Consider the following 25,252-nt stretch of genomic DNA (forward strand, 5'->3'; position numbering starts at 1 on the left):
GGATTTCCTCTGTTATCATGCGCTGGGTGGCACGGGGGCGGGCACTGCAGTGAGCAGGAGCGGCGGCCGAGAAGTGGCGGCCAGTGAGGAGAGGAAGCGGCGGCCAGTGAGGAGAAGCGGCGGGCAGCGAGCGGGAGCAGGAGAGGCCACATCAGCAGTGACTCCGGCCAGCAGCAGCGCGGATCATCGGACAGCGGGGATCGTCTGCCACTGTGACAAACAGGTAAACCCCCTGTCCAGCCAGCCCCTGGATCACTACTTAAGCTGCCATATAGGTTTAGGGGTGGGGAGGGAGGGGAGTTAAAAACTGCAATAGGGTTTAGGGGAGGGGGGGAAAGGGGGGTAGGGACTGTCTGCCGTAATGTGTAAAAACGGGGGCGCTGTCTGCCGTAATGTGTAAAAACGGGGGCGCTGTCTGCCGTAATGTATAAAAACGGGGGCGCTGTCTGCCGTAATGTGTAAAAAGGGGACGCTGTCTGCCATAATGTGTAAAAACGAGGGCGCTGTCTGCCGTAGTGTATAAAAATGGGGGCGCTGTCTGCCGTAATGTGTAAAAAGGGGACACTGTCTGCCGTAATGTGTAAAAACGGGGGCGCTGTCTGCCGTAATGTGTAAAAAGGGGACACTGTCTGCCGTAATGTGTAAAAACGGGGGCGCTGTCTGCCGTAATGTGTAAAAACGGGGGCGCTGTCTGCCGTAATGTGTAAAAACGGGGGCGCTGTCTGCCGTAATGTATAAAAACGGGGGCGCTGTCTGCCGTAGTGTGTAAAAACGGGGGCGCTGTCTGCTGTAATGTGTAAAAAGGGGACGCTGTCTGTTGTAATGTGTAAAAAGGGCATGCTGTCTGCCATAATGTGTAAAAAGGGGGACGCTGTCTGCCGTAATGTGTAAAAAGGGCACGCTGTCTGCCGTAATGTGTAAAAAGGGATCTCTTTTTGAGTATTTTGTGTGTGGCCCTCGAATATTCGCTGGAAGTGTTAAGCGGCCCCCCAGCTGAAATAATTGCCCACCCCTGTTGTAGAAGAACCTCTGCTTTTGTCTTTAAACTTGGCAGTCCGAAAGGACTGTAGAGTAGGTCCCGAGTAGGCCTTCCTGGATGGGGGAGCTGCAGAAGGAAGATACGTGGACTTACCCGCAGTAGCTATAGAAATCCATTTGTCTAGTAACTCTAGTTCATCTCCAAATAAGGCCTGTCCTGTGAAGGGCGCGCCCTCCACGCCTTTCCTGGCCTCTGCATGCTGACACTGCCATAGCAGTCGTGCGTGCATTAAGCAAGCCTATTTCTTTTCCACCATAAAATTCGGAGAGTCCTGTATATGTTGCAGGAGTAAATCAATCTCCCCCTAAAAAAAGGTAGCTAGGACGTAAGAGAAAACTTTTTTCACGTTGTCATTATGGCGTATTGTGTGTAGAATTTTGAGGGAAATGAATGGAATGAATTTATTCGATTTTGAAATAAGGCTGTAACATAACAGAATGAGCAAATAGTGAAGCGCTGTGAATACTTTCTGGATGCACTCACTGTATTCCCCATCCCACCCAAAAGGTGGACATTTTTAAGGAAACAAGCAAAAAAGACAGGAAGCTGTTACAGAAACAGTGCAAAAACAATTAATGTAACTGCAAAGCACATGAAATCTGTGACTCACCTATAGGTGCTGTTTTTCTAGAGCCACATGACAAACAGTAATTACGACTCATTTTCCCCTCATCACATAATAAGTCAATTGTATCATCATTATAAAGGAAAGCATCTACATGAAGGGTGGGCTTGGGGAGTTTGTGAAGCTAAAAAAAAAAAAAAAAAATGATGAACACTATTAACTACAGTATAGGTAAGGAAAGAATACATTGGTATAGACACAACTATGATCCAGAGATGAGGGTAGGTAGGAATAAGGGTAGCTGTAGTTCTATCTGAAGTTGTAGACCAGAATATATATACATATATTTATATATTTCCATAGGACCGGCACTCCAGTTAGTTATATTACCTGACCCGATGCCATCACAGATAATGTCCATAGCTCCTCCATAGGTGTGGCACTCAGGGCACAACAAACAAATTCAAGCAAGTTGTGTGAATTTGTTTGTTGTGTCCTGAGTGCTACACCTATGGAGATAGATAGATAGATAGATAGATAGATAGATAGATAGATAGATAGATAGATAGATAGATAGATAGATAGATAGATAAAGATAAAAATTGTGAAATTCCAAACATTTGGACCAAACCATTTCCGACACTTCGTACCACTACATATCCATGCAAGAGTATTTTTTTTTTCATCGATGGTCATGTAATTTTAAAAGTTTAAAATAAAAATAATCATGTGTGGATAGACAACTTGAGTATATATGTTTACACACCATAACAAATTTAACAGTAATAAGTAAATATAATAAGATTGTGGAAAGTTCAGATTGTGTAGATTTAAGTTGGGTACACATTAGACAATTTTTTTTAAACATCTTGCCTGATTCTGACCGATTGGATTATCAACTTGTTGAACTCATCCAGTGTGTACCCACTAGGTCGCTGCCGATGCGCGCTCACACAGGTCATAGTGTTCACTCTAGGAGTGAAAAAGGGCATGGCGCCAGACTCCGGGGGCATATGAGCCCGAAACGGGGGCGCGGCCACGCAAATTAGGGGGCGTGGCCACACCCACGTCATTTTAGGGGGCGGTGCGGCCCACAGATGCTACTATAGAGAGCGTCTGTGACCGGCGACGTCACTGTTGGGGGCGTGCCCAGCACCTCCGTCGGTGCTGGGCTTCCCCCAGCTCTCTCCTAATGCGTGAATGGATCCTGCGCGCATGCGCACAGCATCTATACACGCCGGGAGGGCAGGAAGCGGGCGGCTGTTCTAGCAGGGCGCCGCAAAAGGGGCAGGGCGGGTTTTGCCTGCTAAAACAGCCTAGAGTGAACACTAGGTCATCAGCGACATTTCCCGTTGAACCTGCCTGCAGCTCAATCTAGTGATATCGCTAGTCATTCTGCAGCATGGCCCCCGCTATCACTCCTTCACTGCCAGCATCGGCAAGTGTGTATGCACTTGCCGATGCTGGTTCCCCCTCCAGGTTCCGTCACCTGCGATGTTGCACTGGGTACACATTGTCTAATGTGCACCCAGCTTTAGAATAGTGCTAAAAATCTACTTAGCAAATATGGCAGTAATCATTTTAGCAACATCCACTGTAAGTGCCAATATGATTATGGCAATTAAAAACATAAGATTAGGCGTGGCCACGGCAGCACAGGAGTAGGAAGCAGATCCCGGGAGCTCCCTGGATATAATATCCTTATTTAATATCCTGATACCCTCTGGTGTGCTAAAACCACCCTGTTTCCCTTCCCTGCGCTGCAGGGCACCGGCGGGCGACTTCCCCGCTCCCCCTGAGGTCTGTACGGCTGCGGTGGCACACTTCCGGACCCGCGGCCTATATCTTCTCCGGATCCCCGGCCTAAATTTTGGCGACTCCCGGCCGCGCCGTGCCCGGAGCCTTGGAGGCGGCCCGCTGTCACCGCTGGACACCGCGGAGAGCTGTGAGGACGGCGGCTGGTTCCCCTCTCGAGTGTGGGCTGCAATCTGTGGCCCCGAGCACCGGCTGCACACTTCCGGACCCGCGGCCTATATCCTCTCCAGATCCCCGGCCTAAATTTTGGTGTCTCCCGGCCGCGCCGTGCCCGGAGCCTTGTAGGCGGCCCGCTGTCACCGCTGGACGCCGCGGAGAGCTGTGAGGACGGCGGCTGATCCCCCTCTTGATTGTGGGCTGCAATCTGTGGCCCCGAGCACCGGAGCACACCCAGCAGCTCCTGGAAGGGATAGGTGGACATTGTATCTGGCGGCCATTTTGTGAACAGCTGCATGGACGGCCCCATTGCTTTGGACTGCTGCTCCAGGACATAGAGGGGATATTATTATTCTCATTTAAAGGCTGCCTGGTCTGCAACTGGTGAGTGACTTTTACCTCCTGGGATTACTGTATACACTGCCTGCATCTGCTATCTCATTTTACATACTGAAAGACTGCATCGCTCCTTATGTCCCCTATACTCTGAGACGCAGCCAATACCTTCTTCTATATCTGCCTACCACTCAGACGACCAGCTGTGGATATATCTCTACTTGCTACCACCCTAAAAATTTATTACTGCTGTCTCCTTCTATATTTCTGACCTAAGAATATACCGGAGTGTTTATTACTACCTATTGCCCGCCATGGTTCGCGACGGCCAGCGCACGGCGGCGGCGAAGCTGGAGAAATTTGCCAGACAACCTAATCCACCTAACATGCGGGCCTTGCAGGCTGCAACACAGGGGGCCTCCCCGTCCCACTCCTACTCCCCATCTGCTACAGCTGCTGATTCCCCTAACACACCCACAGCTCCATCCCTTCAACAAGTGCTGGAGGCAATAGCGGGGTCGGAGCAGCGTCTTTCAGATAAGATGGAGAAAGTACAGTGTGATCTCTCGCTGCTTCGGCAGGATGTCCAGCGCATACGAGAGAGAGTGGGAGAGGCAGAAACCCGTGTCTCGAATCTGGAGGATATGTGCGGTCCTATGAAACAATCCATTTCCACGGTAACCCAACAAGTAACATCCCTTCAATCCAAGTTACTAGACATGGAGGGTAGGCTGCGTAGAAATAACGTGCGTTTTGTGGGTCTGCCGGAGAGGGAGGAAGGATCCCAACCTGAGGTTTTCCTAGAGTCGTGGCTTAAGGAACTGTACGGCGCTGAATCCTTCACGGCACAGTTTACGGTGGAGCGTGCACATCGGATACCATCTCGTCCTCTACCTCCTGGCGCCCCACCGCGCACCTTCATCGCCAAATTTCTGCATTATAGGGATCGGGACTCGGTCCTCCGGTTGGGACGCACAAAAGGCCCCCTTGTCAGGAATGGAGTTACCGTGTCTGCTTTTCCTGATTTTGCTGCGGACGTCCAGAAGGATCGAGCCCAGTTTATGCCAATTAAGAGACGCCTCAGAGACCTGAACCTCTCCTACTCTATGCTATTTCCCTCCCGGCTCCGGGTAGTAGCGGACGGGGAAGCCAAATTCTTCAATTCCCCCAGAGAGGCGGCCCAATGGCTGGACAGATATGCACCAGGAGCGCGCCAGCTAGCCCCGGACTGAGGCCCTGCACAACCTAACCTTTGGGTGGGATCACCGGAGGCCTTTACCCATTGTCCAGGGAGCCCCCCCTTGGCGTTGGTGGCTCAGGACTGTTATTACCCTTGCTCGCTTGTTTTGGTTGAGGGCTTTGCCTGAATTTAGCTTTTGAGAGTTGGGTTCGATTGTTTGGGATCTAAGTATGCCGGAGTTAGGGGTGGTATACGGGGAGGGAGGGAGAGGTCAACGAACAGCTGGTTGCTGTTCCCTCTGCAAGTTTTTTTTTCTCTATAGTTTATTTTTCTTATGCCTCAATTTGTTCTTGAGTATGTTTTTTTTCTTGTGGGAAGTATGTTCGATGCATTGGATACTGTTGTTTATGTTTCAGGGATTGAGTAATATAGCACTGTTCTTGCCCGTACTAGAAATTTCCAGGAATATTCCCTGGGTTGTTCCTCTAGGTTATTGCATAGCATATTACCAGGTCTATGGCTAATTTTAAAATTCTGACATGGAATGTTCGAGGTTTAAACAATAAGATAAAACGTTCCTTAGTTTTAACTACACTTCGGAAATATGGCCCGGATATTGCGTGTCTCTGCGAGACTCACTTGGAAGGGAATAGGTTACTGTCACTTGGAAGACCCTGGGTGGGCTGGGCCTATCACGCTTCTCACTCCTCTTCCTCCAGAGGTGTGTCAATCCTGATAAGGAAATCGGTCCAATTTGAGTTAGTGTCGGTCAAGACTGACCAATACGGTCGCTTTGTGTTCCTTGACTGCAGACTAAGTTCCCAACCCTACTACATACTGGCGGTTTATATCCCCCCCCCCCCCCCCCTTCTCATACGATGTGCTACAGCAGGCCGCTTCATTCATAGCCTCCTCTCCAGACACCCCGGTAGTTTGCTTGGGTGACTTTAACAATGTTATTAACTTAGCTTTAGATAGATGGCGCCCTCCGCTGGCTGCTGGGGTGCGCTCCAGTCCTACTAAATTTGCTGATTTTCTAAATAATTTGCAGTGGGTGGATGTGTGGAGGGCTAGGCACCCTACTACTAGCCAGTATTCATGCTTTTCTGGCACGCATGGTTCGTTCTCCAGAATCGACCTGACCCTGCTGTCCCCGTCCTTCTCCCCAGGGTGGTTGACGTCCGATACGAGGCCCGGGGTATTTCTGATCACTCCCCTATGGTGTTGACTCTCGCTATGGTGAGTCAGAGGGGTCAATCATATTGGAAACTTCATCCTTCCTGGCTCTTACAAATGGATGACTGCTCTGACCAGGTGACTCAGTGGGAGGGATATTTTAATGACAATGTGGGCTCGGCCCCGGGAACAGTGGTCTGGGATTCGTTTAAGGCCTTCCTAAGGGGTACGTATATTAGACGCATTTCTGCCCTTAAAACGTCCTGCAGGGAAAGAGAGAGAGCCCTTGAGAGTGACGCCAGAGATTTGGAATCTAGATACTTGGTGGATGGCACCCCTGCGCTGAAGGTACGCTGGCTGGCGGCTCAGTCGGCGTGGGTGGCTCATCTGTCTGATAAAAACTCGCGCTCGCTTTTATTTCAGGCTACTAATATTTATATGCAGGGCGATAGGCAAGGTGGCCTGCTGGCTCGCCTGGTGCACAGTGACCGCCCGGGGTCTACTATTGCACAGATGACCGGTAGTGATGGCTCCCTCGTGAACACCACAACGGAAATTGCGCAGCTATTCCGCTCTTACTATGCTGAGGTCTACAGTTCACAGCTGGTAGACTCGGCATCAGACATCTCCGCTTACTTAAGAAATATTCCCCTACCCACACTCTCCTCGGAGGCCTCTGAGGTGTTGGAGGCACCCTTGACTCTGGAAGAGGTAACGACGGTTATTGGCTTGTCTCCCAGCGGCAAGGCACCGGGTTATGACGGCATCCCCTCAGAGGTATACAAGACCCACATTGATTTCTTTGGTCCTCGGCTTCACGCCCTATATTCTGATATATTTGTGAATGATCAACTTCCCCCCTCTATGGCGGAGGCGGTTATTATAGTGATCCCGAAGCCCGGAAAGGACCCTAAATCCCCAGAATCCTATAGACCGATATCATTGATTCCTACTGACGCTGAGATCCTGGCAAAAATTTTAGCTGTTCGACTTAACACAGTAATTACCTCCATTATCCACTCCGACCAAACTGGCTTTATGCCAGGGATGTCCACTTCTGTAAACCTACGTAGATTATATACCATTTTACAAGTCCCGCATGACTCTCCCTCCGATTCGGTAGTGGTCTCACTGGATGCCGCTAAGGCATTTGACAGTATTGAGTGGTCCTATCTATGGGAAGTCATGACAAGTATGGGATTCGGACCAAATTTTATAAGATGGGTTAAACTACTTTATCAGAACCCGACCGCCAGGATCTCAGTGAATGGCTATGTATCTCCCTCGTTCCGCCTGTATCGCGGGACCAGACAGGGATGCCCTCTGTCCCCAACCCTGTTTGCCCTGGCCATCGAGCCTTTAGCCTGTCTAATAAGGTCTCATCCGGGTATAGTGGGCATTCATACCGGCCCTCGAGAGGACAGGATTGCCCTCTACGCTGACGACATGCTGCTGTTTTTGCAGGATTACACCAGGTCTATGCCCACGTTGTTGCAATTGATTGAGGAGTTCGGTGTATATTCAGGCCTTCATATTAACTGGTCTAAATCCTTCATTATGCCTGTGATTGCCCCCCCCCCCCCCCCCCCCTGCTGCTCCTAAAGTCTCCTTGCCGCTATGTTGGACGGCGAAATTTAAATATCTTGGGATTCAGGTAACCAATGACCCCTCTGACTTTACACCTTTGAACCTTGATCCGATCATGCAACAGGCTGCTCGTAAAACTAAGACTTGGGGTAAGCTTCCATTGACTGTATCTGGCAGGGTCAGCCTCGTGAAAATGATATTGCTACCTAAGATTCTATATGTGGTCCTTCAATCCCCTGTATTTATTCACCCATCCTTCTTTAGAAAACTGAATAGTGTCCTGTCCTCTTTAATATGGGCTAATAAACGTCCTAGAATACAGCTGAACACGCTCACCAGGCTGCGCTGCGACGGAGGTCTGGCTTTGCCAAACTTTCAGATGTACTACTATGCCGCTCAGCTGTCTCATATTAGTACATGGGTGCAGGATACTGGCGTCACTTCTCTACACTGGGTATTTATCCAATGCTACTTCCCCTGCTTGTCTCCCCTGCAGGTGTTGCTGAGTGGGAGCTTGGCCCGGTTCCTTCCTCCTCTTATATATCAAGCCATGAAGGTGTGGCAGGCACTACGAACTCTTTGGAAATTTGATGGATTGGACCCGGACACCCCCCTCTGGTACTCTAAATGGCTCCCTGAACTATATGCGCTCGAGGGAAGGGAGGTTTGGGCCCCTAAATTGGTAGTTTCTATAAATCATCTCTATACGGATAATACACTTAAATCCTTCCAACAATTGAAAGATGAGTTTGATTTACCTAACTCCTATTTTTTTAGATACCTCCAACTTAGGCACGCTTTGCAGTCCCAATTCGCCACTTCCCCTCCTCAGATCATACCATTCCCCATTAAGACCTTTGTAAGTAAGCTGGGTCGGGCTAAGATGATTTCCCATGCTTATGGTTACCTACTCACCAAACTGCATACAGACCCATTGACGCGTCTCCGTGTCAAATGGGAAGAAGATCTGGGCCCCATAGATGAGGAGAACTGGGCCCTGGCTTTGGAAACTCCGAGCAGGGTTACCAAATCCATCAGATTTCAACAAATACAATACTTCCTTTTGCACAGAATATATATGACCCCGGTCGGACTGGCTAGACTCGGGACGGGCCGTGCGGTCGACTGCCCTAAGTGTGGGATGACTGCAGGTACTTTTTGGCATCTTCTTTGGGACTGCCCGGAGCTGCGGGCTTTCTGGTCGGGGGTCGGGTCGATTCTGGTGAACACGGGGGTGGACGAGGCCATGCTCACTCCACAATTTTGTATCCTAGGAATGGGAGGACCTGACTTTATGTCTAGTACAGAGGGCCTCTATGCTCGCAATATGTGTGCAATGGCGAAGGTGTGCATCGCGAGGCTATGGATGGCCCCCAAGGGCCCTACACTCCCCGCTTTTAAGGCCCTAATAAACGACACTGTTTTCAAGGAACGATACATTTATATGAAGCATAATGTCTCCGATAAATTTGATAGAATTTGGTCTCCATGGCTGGACTCCGTATACTCCTTGCCAGACCCTATAACTTAGTGGCACTAGGGTTGCTAATGGGTCCTGGAATTGTTAATATATGATTTCTTTAGGGCTATGGGCTTCCCTCTCACCCAATGGGTTGTGTATGAGAGGTTAGCTCTATGCCCAGCTAGACAGGGTAGGATATAGAATGCTAATATCCCCCAATGTGTCCTCTTCCCCCTATTAATTTTTTTTATTCATTACATTTTTTCTTTTTTTTTTCTTTTTTTTCTTTTTTGTGTTTGGTTCTTGTTTGATTTTTTTTTTTTTTGAAGAGATTCACCCGGACAAGTTGTCCGTAAGAGTTGTTTTTTGGTTGTTTTTTCTTAATTGGGGAGAAAATCCAAAACTAAGTATAATGAGAGTTCTTGAACACTAGAATGCACGGATTATGCAAGATATCGGTATAAATAAATGTACATACCTAGGCGCCTATGAACGTATGACATAATATCATAATGAGCCGAAAATTAATGTTGTTTCTCGATGTTGACATGTCTTTATGTGTATGGTATGTTACTGATATGCAATGTCCATGTGCAAACTAATCTCCTTCGAAATAAAAATACTTTATTTAAATTAAAAAAAACATAAGATTACCAATTTCATAGGGAAATACCAAGTTACAGTAAATATAGTTCACAATCATTGTTTAAGCGATCAACATAACAGGTAAACTTATGCGGATTTTTAAAACTGTGTTTTTACTGATTCACTCTAGATTCTAAGGAAAAGGTGCACTTATATGCACTTTGTTTATCGCTGCTTTATTCAATAAACCTGCCAATGAGTGCAATCTATTCTCACACAAAGACCCAGATTTATCAAGCCTTGGAGAGTGATAAATTGCACAGTGATAAAGTACCAACCAATCAGCTGCTAACTGTCATGTATCAGGCTGTGTTTGAAAAATGAGAGTTAGGTGCTGGTTGGTTGCTACTTTATCACTATCCAAGGCTTGATAAATCTGGGCTATAATGGCCAAGAGGCTCCTTGCAGTGACCTTCAAAAAGGTAACAATATAGTACGTCCACTGTAAATCGCAGCCTTAACTTGCATAATTTTACCACTGCTCTCTGCCGTCTGTCTGCATCTCCCCTTTAGAATGTAAGCTCTCAGGAAGCAGGGCTCTCTCCCCTCATGTGCTTCTCCCTTCCTTACTTATACTATCATCTAACCCATACCCCTACGACAGCACCTAAACCTTGGTTGCTGCCGTATTGTTGCCTATTTGAGTGTTATGACTGTTGATGCAGCCATGTTTGTAAATTATATGTTTGTACTATAAAAGTGGGTACACACTTATTGATATATTAAACGACGTTGGTCCTTTTGAACCTTCCTGAGTGACGTTGTTTACTTTATTGCTAAGTGTGTATGTCGCAGTCGATGAACGATGCGCGTCCTGTTAACGACCCTCGCTGTTGGCCGTGCATGCAGCTCAATTTGGGCTGTCGTCCAAAAACTGCATGCACGGCCTGGCCGCAGCGTGACGTCACTGAGCGATATCATTTACATATCGCTCAGTGTGTATGTACTGCCGCTGACTGCCCGGGAGGGAAAATACTACGCGACGTCGCGCATCGAGCACATCGCCTAGTGTGTACCCACCCCAAGTCACTGTTTTCTTGTTTTACTAAAAAAGGGATTTTTGTTTACTTACCGTAAAATCTCCCTCTCGGATTCCATCTGGAGGACGCTGCGCACTTACTGCTGGGGGTTAGAGTGTGTGGGTAAGGAGTTTGCACAGAACCTATAGAAAACTAACTCCTCCCCCTCTAACCCCTCCTATCTCCAGCCGGACCAACAAGTACCTCAGTTAACATTTAGCCAAGCCGAAAGAGACAAAACAAAACCAATAAAACCAGACAAATATACAGGAGGGATCGCAGCGTCCCCCAGATGGAATCAGAGAAAGATTTTACGGTAAGTAAACAGAAATCCCTATTTCTCTGTCATCCATGTGGGGACGCTGCGCACTTACTGCTGGGATTTCCCAAAACAAGCTAGCTAGAGGAGGGAGTGACAGACGGCATAGCAGTCTGTAAAATCTGACGCCCAACAGAGGCAGTCTCCAAACCAAAAGTAAGAAACCGATAAACTTTGTGAAGGTATGCACGGACGACCAGGTCGCTGCTCTACACAACTGCTCAACAGATACACCCCCGCGAACAGCCCAAGAGGCTCCAACCGCTCTAGTTGAATGAGCCCTTATTGGGTCAGGAAAAGTAACATTAGAAGATACATAGGCCTGTCGAATAGCCCAAGTCACCCAACAAGCCACCGTGTTTTTAGAGGCCGGCCAACCCCGCTTAGGTGCGTCAATCAAAACTAAAAATGTATCCATACAACTAATAGTTTCGGTACGAGACAAATAAATGCGTAAAGCCCTAACCACGTCCAATAAGACGAAATGGTTATTCTATCCGGAGGAAGATGGAGTAAACGCCGGAAGTACAATGTCCTGATTTAGGTGGAAAGCCGACTCCACCTTTAGAAGAAATGAAGGTTTCGTAAGCAAAACCACTCGATCATCATGAAAAACCAACAAAGGCGGCCTGCAAGAAAGGGCCACCAACTCCGAAACACGTCTGGCCGAAGCAATAGCCAAAAGGAAAACAACCTTGAGTGTGAGGAACTTCAAGTCCACAGATTCCAATGGTTCAAACAGAGACTTCTGAAGAGCCATAAGAACCAAATTTAAGTCCCATGTCGGAACCGGGGGAACAAATGGCGGTTGAATTCTAAGTACTCCCTGAAGGAATGAGAGTCAATCGTTTCTGAAAAAGCACTGAAAGCGGAAACCTGCCCTTTAAGGGAGGAAAGCCGTAGGCCCTTGGCAACACCATCCTGAAGGAAAGACAACAGCCGAGGCAGACGAAATAGGTCCGGTGTCAATCCGCTTTTCTCACACCAAGCAATGTTAATGCGCCACACCCTGTGATAAATTCCAGAAGTCACTGGTTTCCTAGCAAACCTTTTGCTCTTAAAATGCTGGATTTAAGAACCATGCCGTCAAAGCCAGACGATTTAAGTCTGGGTGGCGACACGGTCCTTGAAGATCTGGTCGCAGAGGTAGACGGAAAGGTTCCCCGACTACCATGTCGCGCAGAAGTGTGTACCACTGGCGACGCGGCCAATCCAGAACCATAAGAATGACTGACAGGCCTTCTCGGCGGATTAATTGAAGTAGACGTGGAATTAGAGGAATCGGCGGAAACATATCCTAGGTGAAACTGCCATGGAGCTGTCAAGGCATCGATGAGTGTTGCCTGAGGATCCTGCGTACGCGACCCGTATTGAGGGATCTTTATGTTGAGATGAGACGCCATCAGATCTATGTTGGGCATTCCCCACAGAGACATTAGAGCAAGAGCCACCTCCTGGTAAATCTCCTGAGTGAACTGTGTGACGGCTTAAGAAATCTGCTTCCCAATTTTCGACTCTCGGAATGTGAATCGCGGAGATGGCCTGAAGGAATGAGAGCCAATCGTTTCTGAAAAAGCACTGAAAGCGTAAACCTGCCCTTTAAGGGAGGAAAGCCTTGTGAATCGCGGAGGAAGCCTTGTGAATCGCGGAATGTGAATCGCGGAGATGGCCGGAACCCAATGCTCCACCCACCTGAGAATATGAGAGACCTCTTTCATGGCGTGCCAGCTTCGAGTTCCGCCTTGTCTGTTTATGTAACACCGCCATGGCGTTGTCGGACTGAATACGCACTGGATGACCCTGGACCATGGTCTGTATTTGAATGTGAGCATACCGGATCGCTCTCAATTCCAAAATGTTGAACTGTAACTTCAACTCCTGACTGCTCCAGAGTCGCTGAAAGTGATGGGTTTGAAACACCGCACCCCAACCCCCGAGTCTGGCGTCCGTGTTGAGTAACATCCAAGACCAAATTGTGAACGGAGCTGCCCTGGTCAGATTGTGGCTGTGAAGCCACCAGTGGAGAGATTGATGAGTCTGTACCGACAACTGGAACAATTGTGTGTCCAGGTGAGGTTCCATCCGAGTCCAACAGCTGAGATGTTGAGCTTAAAGGGGTCGGGCATGAAATCTTGCATATAGCACTGCCTCGAAGGTTGCTACCATCTTCCCTAACACTTGCATGCATCTGAGAACTGAGACTATCGGTAATTGTAACAGCGCTCGGATTCTGGACCGTAGGTCCCAAATCTTTTCCTGGGGAAGAAACACTTTCTGACTCCTGGTGTCAAATAAAAAAGTCCTAGAAACACCATCTTCTGAGAAGGAAGCAGTGAACACACACAGCCAAAAACACGCACACACACACACACACACACACACACACACACACACAAACACACACACACATGACCATAACCAAATGGCGACACTTAGTTGTGCCTTACATGCACACACATACATATGTCTACAAATGGTATTCATATACCATATGCAATGTAATTAGCTCTCCTTAGTACAAATAATCCTTGTATCACCTTAAAATTGTAGTAGTAAACTCTTTCTCCTTCTGTCTTTTAAGATCCCGATAATCTGGGAAACCTATTTACCTCATTATATCTCTATATATGTAATTTAAGATATGTCTGCATCAAAACCTAGAATGGTGTAATAAATCTAACTAGAGGTTCCTCCCATAATTTCCTGTTTTAATTTTTCATTATATCCTATGTAATATATGGTACAGGTTGAGTATCCCTTATCCAAAATGCTTGGGACCAGAGGTATTTTGGATATCGGATTTTTCCGTATTTTGGAATACTTGCATACCATAATGAGATATCATGGTAATGGGACCTAAATCTAAGCACAGAATGCATTTATGTTACATATACACCTTATACACACAGCCGGAAGGTAATTTTAGCCAATATTTTTTGTAAATTTGTGCACTGAACAAAGTGTGTGTACATTTGCACAATTCATTTATGTTTCATATACACCTTATATACACAGCCTGAAGGTAATTTAATACAATATTTTTAATAACTGTGTGTATTAAACAAAGTTTGTATACATTGAGCCATCAGAAAACAAAGGTTTCTCTATCTCACTCTCACGCAAAAAAGTCCGTATTTCGGAATATTCCGTATTTCGGAATATTTGGATATGGGATACTCAACCTGTATTAACAAAATATCAATTTTATATGTATCGGTTTTTGGAAAAATGTATATATGTGAATCGAACCTGTAGGGTTGAGTCATCTACTTTGGTGCTCTCTTGAATTAGCCCATTAAGCTATTGGAATGCTTGGTCATACAGAAAGTATACTGGGTTATATTGTGCAATGTTAAATTATGCTATGTCTGCTTCACAACACAAACTGGTATAAATAATGTAGCCAATTAGATTTTCTTTTTCTTTTCTTAAGTTTCCTCGGAAGTAATATTTCGGTTAACAAAATAACCAGATAAGAAAACAAAAATTTTACCCACATTTGTTTTTAAGAAAATGTCATGGGAATCGAACCTATGAGGTTGATCTGTCTAGATTGGTGCTCTCCAGCATTAGCCCACCAGACTATCTGAGCTCTTGGATCTAAATGATCATAATAGGTTGCCTTTGAAGTATATTGCGCAATGTTCTGGATAGATGCCATATATAGAGTATTAATATATATTTTTATGCTCTTAATATCTTAAACATTCTTTCTTTTTTAATTTAATAGAGCACCTTATAAGGAGACTTTTTGATTGATGATAAAAAGGTTGTTTCATTTCTATTTACACTGATTGTGTTTCAAAAACCTGGATAAGGCACCAAACTAATTACCTGTTTATTCTACACCTGTTATTTAATGGTCAATGCGTTTTGATTGGATGGCCACTGTATAAATATCTTCCAAAGTGGACACTGAGTATACATTCTGATGAAACCGCTACTCTACCTATAGCGTGTGGGACTGGTTCCTCAAGGTCTAAGATATATCCTCGGGAGATGACCTCCGTCACACACCAATCTGATTTCGACAGGAGCCACATTTCCTTGAACTGTAGTAACCGAGCCCTGACCACCAGTGATCCCTCCGGAGACCTCGAAACGTCATGCGGCAGGCTTTTCGGTAGACTTGACGGCTGGTCTACGAGTTGCCTGTGTTCCTCTACATCTGAATGATACTCTTCGTGGAAATCTTGAAAAGGCCAGAAAGGACTGGAAGCTTCCTCTGCCCTGAGTACGAAAGGACCGAAACTTTGTGGGTTTCGGTTTTTGAGGGGCAACAGGAAGAAAGGGACTCTTGCCTCCAGTTGTATTGGAAATAATCTTTGTTAGTTCCGAGTCAAAAAGAAACTCCCCTTCAAAGGGCACAGCTGTTAAAGTCTGTTTTGGGTGGCCACGCGGCATCCGAGTAGGAAGCAGGGCGCAGGAGCTCCCTGGACAATAAATCCTGAATCCCTCCTAGCCCCCTTTCCGGAGCTGCATCCACGCATACACTGTCTCCTCTGTCCCTGGGGCAGCGGCGGGCGCCTTCAGCTGCCTCCTGTGCGTGTCCCCTGGCCGCGCCAGCTGCCGCCCGTACTTCCGGTCTAGGCCGCTGGAGCATCCCCGGCCTCAATTTGGTGGCGTCCCGTCGCGCTGCCGCGGGTGCACGCAGGCGCATACCCGCGGCAAAACTGGGTCCCCTGAGCAGCTTGGAGGACGCGGCACCCCCCTGCACGCTTCAAAACCAGTCTACCTGCATTTGTTCCCTGGTGCCTGGGCTTCTCAGTTTGCAGGAGGAGTGGGGAGGCTGTGGGTCCAGTGGCCATCTTGGAAGCAGCTCCCTCTGCATTTCCCCTGCTGTGCTGCACTGAGACCTGGGGGAGCGTGTGGGGCTGATCGGAGTGTCTCTGGGCACACTGCCCTGCTCACCAATAGACTACCACTCACTCTCCATTGTATTCATAAATACCCCTGGGCCCTTCTCTCCTGACTCATCACTGGCTGTTTGGGGCACATTTGATACTACATTTCTTGCTCACTGCTGGGCCCTTTGACACTGAATACTTGGGACCTGCGTGCCGGTTGAGCCCAATTGGATCCGTGTTGTACCTGGTCGGTGGTTTCGACTTTGCTAATATGGTGAAAGACGGCCAACGCGCGGCTGCGGCTAAGTTGGAGAAGTTTGCCCGCCAGTCTACTACCCAGCCGGCGCAGTCATCTCCTAAATCGTCCCCTCCTGCCCACCCTGATCCCCCGGCTGGGGCCACCTCGGACGTGGCTATGCAGCCCTCTGCTCCATCCATTCAGCAGGTATTGGAGGCTATAGTGGCTAGCGAACAACGTCTGTCGGACAAAATGGAGAAGGTGCAGTGCGATCTTTCTTTATTGCGTCAAGATGTCCAACGTATCCGGGAGAGAGTGGGTGAGGCCAAGACGTGGGTCTCTAACCTGGAGGACCTCTGCGGCCCCCTGAAGCAATCAGTGTCGGCGGTCTCTCAGCAGGTCTCAACAATGCAAGCCAAGCTTCTGGATATGGAGGGGCGCCTCCATAGAAATAATGTGCGGTTCGTGGGCCTGCCTGAAAGAGAAGAGGGGGCACATCCTGAAGATTTCTTGGAATCATGGCTCAAGGAGGCATATGGTGCAGAATCCTTCACCTCCCAGTTTGCGGTGGAACGGGCTCACAAGAGTACCTTTCCGGCCTTTACCCCCTGGTGCCCCATAACGAACTTTCATCGCCAAATTTTTGCATTACAAAGACCGGGACTCCGTGTTGCATCTGGGCCGCACGAAGGGCCCCCTGCTTCGGAATGGAGTCTGGGTGTCGGCATTCCCAGACATTGCAGCGGACGTCCAGAAAGACCGGGCCCAGTTCCTGCCTATCAAGCGGCGTCTTCGTGACTTGAATCTTCCCTACTCCAGGCTGCGTGTGGTGGTGGACGGGGAAACTAAGTTCTTCAGTTCTCCAAGGGAGGCGGCGACCTGGCTGCACAGATATGCTCCAGGCGTCCGTCCACTAGCTCCGGAATGATATCCTGTTTTCCCTCCCACATGGGCCTAAAACATGCAAGTATATGTCCGGGAAGCACCCTCTAGTTTTGTTGGTTCTGGACTTTGTTGCGTAGCGTTATACACACTTAGGGTTTTGTTTTTACACTGGGACTTTAGGTCTTTATGCTACGCATAGGTTTGCCGTAGGCACTTTGATCTCCAGGGTTGGATTTTGTTAGGGATATGTGTATGCGACTGTTTGGGAAGGTATACGGGGAGGGTGGTTGGAATTTGGGTATTTTGGGTAGTGTTTGTTTCTATGTGGGATCTGTTTTTCTTTCTTCAGTTTATTGTTTTCTATATTTCTGCTTTTTTCTAAGTGAGGTACGGATGTGTTGTTTTGACCGGCTAGGCTCGTGGCCCGGGGTCTGCGGACGGCAGGGTCTGCGGAATAACGCTTTATATGGGCGGGCAGGTGCGCAGACAACTATGATTGCGGGGTCCCTTATCCACCCTGCGAGGTATATATGTGGTGTCTCCCAGATGGCCGTACAGACACCATGCCTGCCTTAAAATTTTTGGCCTGGAATGTCCGGGGTATCAACAATAAAGCAAAGCGATCCCTGGTACTGAAAATGATTAAGAAATACAACTCGGACATTGTCTGTTTGAGTGAGACTCGTTTAGAGGGAAATAGACTGCTGTCGTTACGCAGACCTTGGGTGGGATGGGCATATCATTCCTCTCACTCCTCCTTTTCCCGAGGGGTGTCGGTCATGATAAAAAGGACAGTCCAGTTTGAATTGCTTACGGTAAATACTGACCCTTATGGTAGGTTTGTGTTCCTGGAATGCAAATTGAATTCCTGTCATTTCTTCCTGCTATAAGTGTACATTCTTCCACCTTTCTCATATGATGTATTACAGAAAGCCACCTCATTTATTGCCTCTTCCCCCCCATGCCCCTGTTATTTGCTTGGGGGACTTTAATAACGTGTTGGATGTCTCCCTGGATAGGTGGAAGTCCCCCTCGGCTCCCGGGGTAGGGGGTACCCAGTCTAAATTTGCAGACTGTCTGAGTAATATGCAGTGGGTGGACGCTTGAAGGGTACGGCATCCTGCACTTAGGCAGTTCTCGTCCTTCTCCGGCACACATGGCTCATTTTCCAGAATCGACCTGGCCCTGGTCTCCCCTGAGCTTCTGCCCAGAATCTTAGATGTTCACTATGAGGTGCGGGGGCTGTCCGACCATTCGCCCGTGATGTTATCTTTGGAGGTGGAGTGCCAGAGGAGAAAGTCATATTGGAAGTTACATCCATCCTGGTTAGCTCAGTTAGGTGACTGTTCGGACTTGACAACAAAGTGGGAGGTTTTTTTTGAGGATAATGTGGGCTCGGCCCCGGTTCCTGTCATTTGGGACTCATTTAAAGCCTTTTTACGTGGTATATTATATTCAAAAAAGTGTGCTGCGCTCTCCTAAAGCAGCTCCATATAGATATGGTAATACTCAAAAGTAAAAGCACGGAGCGCTTGTAATGATGATAATATGCTATTTGGGTCAAATGCTGAAAAAAATAGATAATTGTTAGGTGATAAAAATGTTTAAGCTCTTTTGGTGAATGAGTTTGAAAAGTCCCGATAACATGGAGTCAGTCCGCCATTTTCCAACACTATTATGAGGGCCCAGGCGGGCAATCTAACTTTCCCTACCCTACCTCCGGTCCTCTGGTTGTAGTAGCGGCTCTCCAAACGCCGCCGGCGTCTCTCTCTCCTAACCGGAAGTTCGGACAGCGCTGCGGAACGTCACTTCCGGGTGACGCGATGCAGGGTTTCTGGTGCCAACGCGTTTCATGCACTGCGGCACTTCGTCTTGGGTATTTGGTGCTTGTACTGGAGTCGTTTGTACTCGGCCGACGCGTTGGACACCAGAAACCCCGCATCGTGTCACCCGGAAGTAACGTTCCGCAGCGCCGTCCGAACTTCCGGTTAGGAGAGACGCCGGCGGAGTTTGGAGAGCCGCTACTACAACCAGAGGATCGGAGGTAGGGTAGGGAAAGTTAGATTGCCCGCCTAGGCCCTCATAATAGTGTTGGAAAATGGCGGACTGACTCCATGTTATCGGGACTTTTCAAACTCATTCACCAAAAGAGCTTAAACATTTTTACGTGGTACACTGATTGGTAAAATTGCTGCACACAAATTGTCATGCAGGGAGAAGGTGAGAACACTTGAGTCCGAGTTTAGGGACCTCGAGATCCGTTATTTGGTAGAGGGCACATCTGCACTTAAATCGCAATGGCTGACGGCTCAGGCGGCATGGCTGGCTCATCTCTCAGATAAAAATGCGCGCTCCCTTTTGTTTCGGGCTACTAATTTGTACATGCAGGCGGATAGACCGGGAAGTTTGTTAGCCCATTTAGTACACTACGACCGGTCTGGGTCTACGGTTGTGCAGATGTCTGGTCCTGATGGCTCCATTGTAGACAACACCCCAGACATTGCGCAGTTGTTCCTTTCATACTTCAGGGATCTGTATGAGTCTCGGCTGACTTAGACATATATTTGAATAGTGTACCCCTCTCCAGACTCTCCTCAGAGGATTGCAGTTTTCTGGAGGCACCTTTGACTTTGGAGGAGGTGTCCGTGGCAGTGGGTTTGTCCCCCAGTGGTAAGTCTCCGGGCTGTGATGGCATCCCCACTGAGCTGTATAAAACACACATATAGAGTTCTTTGGCCCTAAATTGCTTACTATGTTTACGGATACGTTTGCAACTTCCTCCCTCAATGTCCGAGGCTGTTATTATAGTGATACCAAAGCCCAGCAAGGATCCCAGACTCTTGGGAGTCCTATAGGCCGATCTCCCTCATTCCTACTGATGCTAAGATCCTGGCAAAAATTCTGGCGGTCCGGCTTAATTCGGTTATCAAGTTTATAATACATCAGGATCAATCTGGCTTTATGCCAGGCATGTCCACGTCTATTAATTTGCGTAGGCTGTATACTATTCTGCAGGCTCCACATGCCTTCCCCTCGGACTCGGTCGTGGTCTCCTTGGACGCGGCCAAGGCGTTCGATAGCGTTGAATGGGCCTACCTGTGGGGAGTTATGAAATGTATGGGCTTTGGCCCTAACTTCATACAATGGATCAGACTGCTATATCAAAATCCGTGTGCCAGGATCTTGGTAAATGGTTTCATTTCGTCCTCCTTTACCCTGTCTCGGGGTACTAGACAAGGGTGACCCCTCTCCCCTGCCCTATTTGCTATAGCCATAGAGCCTCTGGCCTGCCTGATTAGGACACACCCGGACATTGGGGGAATCGCTACGGGCCCTTGTGTAGACAAAATTGCCCTTTATGCGGATGACCTGCTGTTATTCCTACATGATTATGCTGTCGATATGCCTATTTTGCTGCAGGTCATTGAGGAATTCGGTGGCTTTTCTGGTCTCCGTATCAACTGGCCCAAGTCATTTATTATGCCCGTTATTGGTTCTCCTCCCCAGGTCCCGAAGCTCTCCTTGCCGCTATGCTGGACAGATCAGTTTAAATATCTTGGAATTCAAGTCACAAATAACCCTTCTGATTTTATACCCCTGAATCTGGACCCACTGACGCAACTGATTATACGCAAGTCGAGAGATTGGTGCAAACTTCTGCTGACAGTGACTAGAAGGGTTAGTCTCATTAAAATGATAATTCTACCCAAACTATTATACATTGTTTTGCAATCCCCGGTATATATCTTCCCGGCATTCTTTAGGAAACTGAATGGTATATTATCATCCTTGATCTGGGCCAATAAAAGGCCTAGGATAGGGCTGAACACCCTCACTAGGCTGAAAGCTGATGGAGGTTTAGCCTTACCCAACTTTCAAATGTACTACTTTGCGTCTCAGTTATCACATCTTAGCACCTGGATACAGGGTGGGGATGCCGGCACTTTACAATGGGCATTTCTACAGTGCTACTATCCGGCCCTCTCTCCGGTGCAGGTTTTGCTGAGTGGGAATGTTTCTCGGTACTCTCCCCCTATTGTCTTCTAGGCCATGAAGATCTGGCTCGCTCTGAGAACTCTGCTTGGGTTTGATGGCTTGGACCCGGATACTCCCCTCTGGCGCTCTACTTCACTACCCGAGCTGGGGGCTCTCGAGGGCGGGGTGGTGTGGGTTCCATACTCCATTGTCTCCATATACCAATTGTATAGTGATGGTACGCTGAAATCGTTTCAGCAATTAAAGGAGGAATTTGGTATACCTAATTCTTATTTTTTTAGATTCCTACAACTCCGACACGCCTTGCAATCACAATTTCGGGACTCACCCCTGGCGCTCCTTCATTTCCCCACAAAGACCTTTTTAAGCTCGTTGGGACGGGTTAAGGTGATTTCTTTTACCTACTCGTACCTATTAAAAATACTTCATGCAGACCCTCTTTCGGGACTCCGTGCGCGTTGGGAGTGTGATCTGGGCCCCATAGGCGAGGAGGACTGGGAGCTTGCCCTGGAGTACCTGGGTATGGTGACTAAGTCACTCCGATTTCAACAAATACAGCTCTTTATTTTGCACAGATCCTATATGACATCGGCTCGGTTGGCGAGATTTGGGGCTAATAATACAGCTGTTTGCCCTAAATGTGGGGCCGATGGGGGATCCTTTTGGCACCTTGTGTGGGAGAGTCCGTCCATTCAGGAGGTTTGGTGTAGGGTCAGGTCGATTCCGGAGCGCACAGGGATGCCTGGGAGTATGTTGACTTCGAGATTCTGTATACTGGGAATGGGAATATACCTCAGCTATTTTATTGTAATACTGCTTCTTGTTGTTGTTTCTTTTTCTTTCTCTCTCTTTCTTCCTTTCCTATATTTTTTGTTTTTTTTTATGTTTTTTATGTTTCTGTAGGCTATGTTACGGCCTACTAGTTGGAGTTGTAATTGCTAAATAACTGGGGAGAGAATTCAAAATGTTTAAAATGTGATTTATGACCTGTTTACGGACATTAGATCTTCCTTGCACTGTGAGCTTGGTAATAATATGGGAACAATTGTACATGTGACGTTATATATCATGCTTTTGGAGTTCACACATGCTATAAACTGTTGCATTGCTTATCCTGTACTATCCGATTTCCCATGTCTATGTCTGTATTGGTGATCCTTTTTAGAATAAACAAACTCTATTTAAAAAAAAAAGTCTGTTTTGAATCGGAATCAGCGTTCCAAACCCAGAGCGATTTTCTTGCTCTTACAGATAAGGCAGATACACGTGATTGTAGCGCAGCAGAATCCAACAAGGCTTCACCTACATAAATCAAAGCTTCAGAGATTTGTTCCGCCAATTTAATAGTCTCCAATAGATCGTCAGACTGCATTCCAGCCACCACTTGTCCTAACCAGTCATCCACGGCCTTACAAAGAACCCAAGCGCCAGCGAGGATTGGACATAGAGAAATACCTGATAGGGTAAACAAAGACTTAAGACTTGCCTCTATTTTCCTATCTGTAGAATCCTTCAAGGTAACTGATTGTACTGAGGGAATAGCATCTACCTTTAGGGCTGTTTCCCAAAATTTTGTGTCCTACTCTGTAAACGGATAAAGAAATCTCAATTTCTTAGGGGCCTGAAAACGAGAATCTGGTTTAAGCCAGAGTTCTTTCAAAATATTGGCAAAATGTGAATAGGAAGGGAAGACAGCCACTTGTCTTTTCTGCCTTTTGAAAAAGGCTGTTGAAGTCTCCGCCACTACCGTATCCTGGAGACTAAAGGTGGGTACACACTAGTAGATATATCTGCAGATCAATTGATCTGCAGATATATCTATGGACGGATCGGGCAGTGTGTTCAGCATACACACTGCCCGATCCGTCGGGGACTGACGTCATGAACTGGGCGGGCATCTACACACGCCTGCCCAGTTCAGCTGTCAATCACCACCGGCCGCCGCAGCATGTGTACGGGCGGTCGGCCGACCGCCCCGTACACACACAGCGACGCGCCAATATATCGGTAGATATATTGGCCGTCGGCTGTGCTGCGCGGGCGACGCGATACGTCTGTGAACGACGGGGTTCACAGACGTATTGCCCGTACACACTGGCCGACGGTCCCGCGATATATCGACCAGTGTGTACGGGCCTTAAGAGTCTGACGAATGGCTTCTATCAGTAATCTGACACCTGAGCTCATAGATAGCGCCTCCTCATCCCAAGCCGAAGCATCCTCCCACTCGGGGTCTACTTCATCTTCCTCTAAGGGAGAGACTACAGAATCGAACTCCTCCCCTTGGAAAGTTAGAGCGGGTAATGGCTGCGGACGTTTAGTGACAGTAGAAATACCCGAAGAGGTCACTATTTTGTTCAAGGGATGGGCTAAATCAGAGAGACACTTGCCCATATTTTTCGCCCACAGTGGCTCCTCGGAAGTCTGACTAGAATCAGTACTCGATCTGGACTGACGCAACTCCGATATGGCATCGGCCATGTTTTTGGCACATAGACTGATCTGCAGTATCTCCCGGCTGGTCCGCTGCTAGAGTTCCAGAGCACGTAACAGAGAGTACCCGCATCCGTGCTACCTTTTGAAAGCTTGGACCCACATTGTGAACATGCAAAATGAACAACCGAGCATGCCTTTCCTTTTGAAGATTTGTCTGGCTTATTGGTCATAGTTTTTTTTTTTTTTTAGTATTGGTCCAATAATTCAATAATAAGTAATAAAAAAACCTACACAACAGGGAATTATAGTCTGTCTAAAACACTAAATACCACTCCTGTGTGAATAACAGGGTGAGATAGGTACTAACAGTGAACCCCATAGTAAGTAAAGGAGGTATCTCTAAAGTACTGATCTGCAAATAAATAAATGCAGCCCAAAATAAATACAGTGATACTAAGAATACTTGCTGTAGCCTGGTCCCCGTCTGTGATAAAAAGAGTGAGAAGCACTGCATGTGTGGGAGTGTGCATCAGCTGAGCAGCATTCCCCATGCTGAAGCGCCTCAAGTGTGTAGAAGATGGCATCCGGCGCTTCAGACCTCCCACAGAGATAGAGGGCGGATGTGTGCACTGGACTAGGAAGGTGGGAAGTGTCTCCTTCCCCTTCCGTCTCATCACCGCTGCAAAAATGCCCTTTGGGAAAAAGGACCGCGCCATAACAACCAGCCGCCTGCGGCTCCCCTTCAGTTAAAGGTCTGGCGGGCAGCGGGAAGACTTCACTCCCGCACCGCCTGAACACAGGTCCGCTGCCCTGTAAAAAGGCAGCAGGAAACATTAATGTACACAGCACAGCAGGCCACCCTGAAGGGTGGGGATACAACACTGAAAAGCCACACAACAAAAGGAATAGCCCAATGCTGCCAAGGCAGAAAGGGGCTGTCCTACCTGAGCTGTGCCTCCTCAGATTCTGTCCGTATAGAAAGCCCCAGTGACCGGTGTATGGTGACCCTCCAGAGGCATATTAGAGTGGGAATTTGCGCTCTACACTAGCTAACCCCACTCTAGTTGTACTTTCCACCTGGGACTAAGCACCTCATAAAACCAAAGAAAACAACAAAAAACCTAACTAAAAGCTATAGGTAAAGAAACTGTCTGTACTCCACAGGCACAAAACTAAAATTGGGCTACTTGTTGGTCAGGCTAGAGATGGGAGGGGTTAGAGGGAGGAGGAGTTAGTTTTCTATAGGTTCTGTGCCAAACTCCTTAACCACACACTCTAACCCCCAGCAGTAAGTGCGCAGCGTCCCCCAGATGGATGACAGAGAAATGTGTATGTACTTTGTAAGGCGCTGCGAAACCCTTATGGCAATATATACGTTATGGTAAGAACTTACCGTTAATAACGGTATTTCTCCTATGTCCACAGGTTCCACAGGATAACAATGGGATATGATGGAGCCATAGCGGATTGGCACCAAACGATCACAAGCTTTCAGTCCTCCTAGGATACAACGGGCCCGTCCATATATCCCCGACCACTGGCTCAGGCAAA

At 47.7% G+C, this 25,252-nt stretch overlaps 1 protein-coding gene across 4 annotated transcripts in view; it reads right to left on the reverse strand.

Moving 5' to 3' along the window:
* LOC134980882 (uncharacterized) overlaps positions 1-25,252 on the reverse strand; it is a 165,609-nt gene that overhangs the window by 74,269 nt on the left and 66,088 nt on the right. For all 4 annotated transcript variants that reach the window (XM_063947885.1, XM_063947887.1, XM_063947884.1 and 1 more), the window contains exon 3: positions 1,650-1,788. In XM_063947885.1, coding sequence (XP_063803955.1) covers positions 1,650-1,788 — 139 coding nt within the window. The remainder of the gene's footprint in view (positions 1-1,649; positions 1,789-25,252) is intronic.

The sequence above is a fragment of the Pseudophryne corroboree genome, chromosome 12 (genome assembly GCF_028390025.1).
Source record: "Pseudophryne corroboree isolate aPseCor3 chromosome 12, aPseCor3.hap2, whole genome shotgun sequence".
NCBI lineage: Eukaryota > Metazoa > Chordata > Amphibia > Anura > Myobatrachidae > Pseudophryne > Pseudophryne corroboree.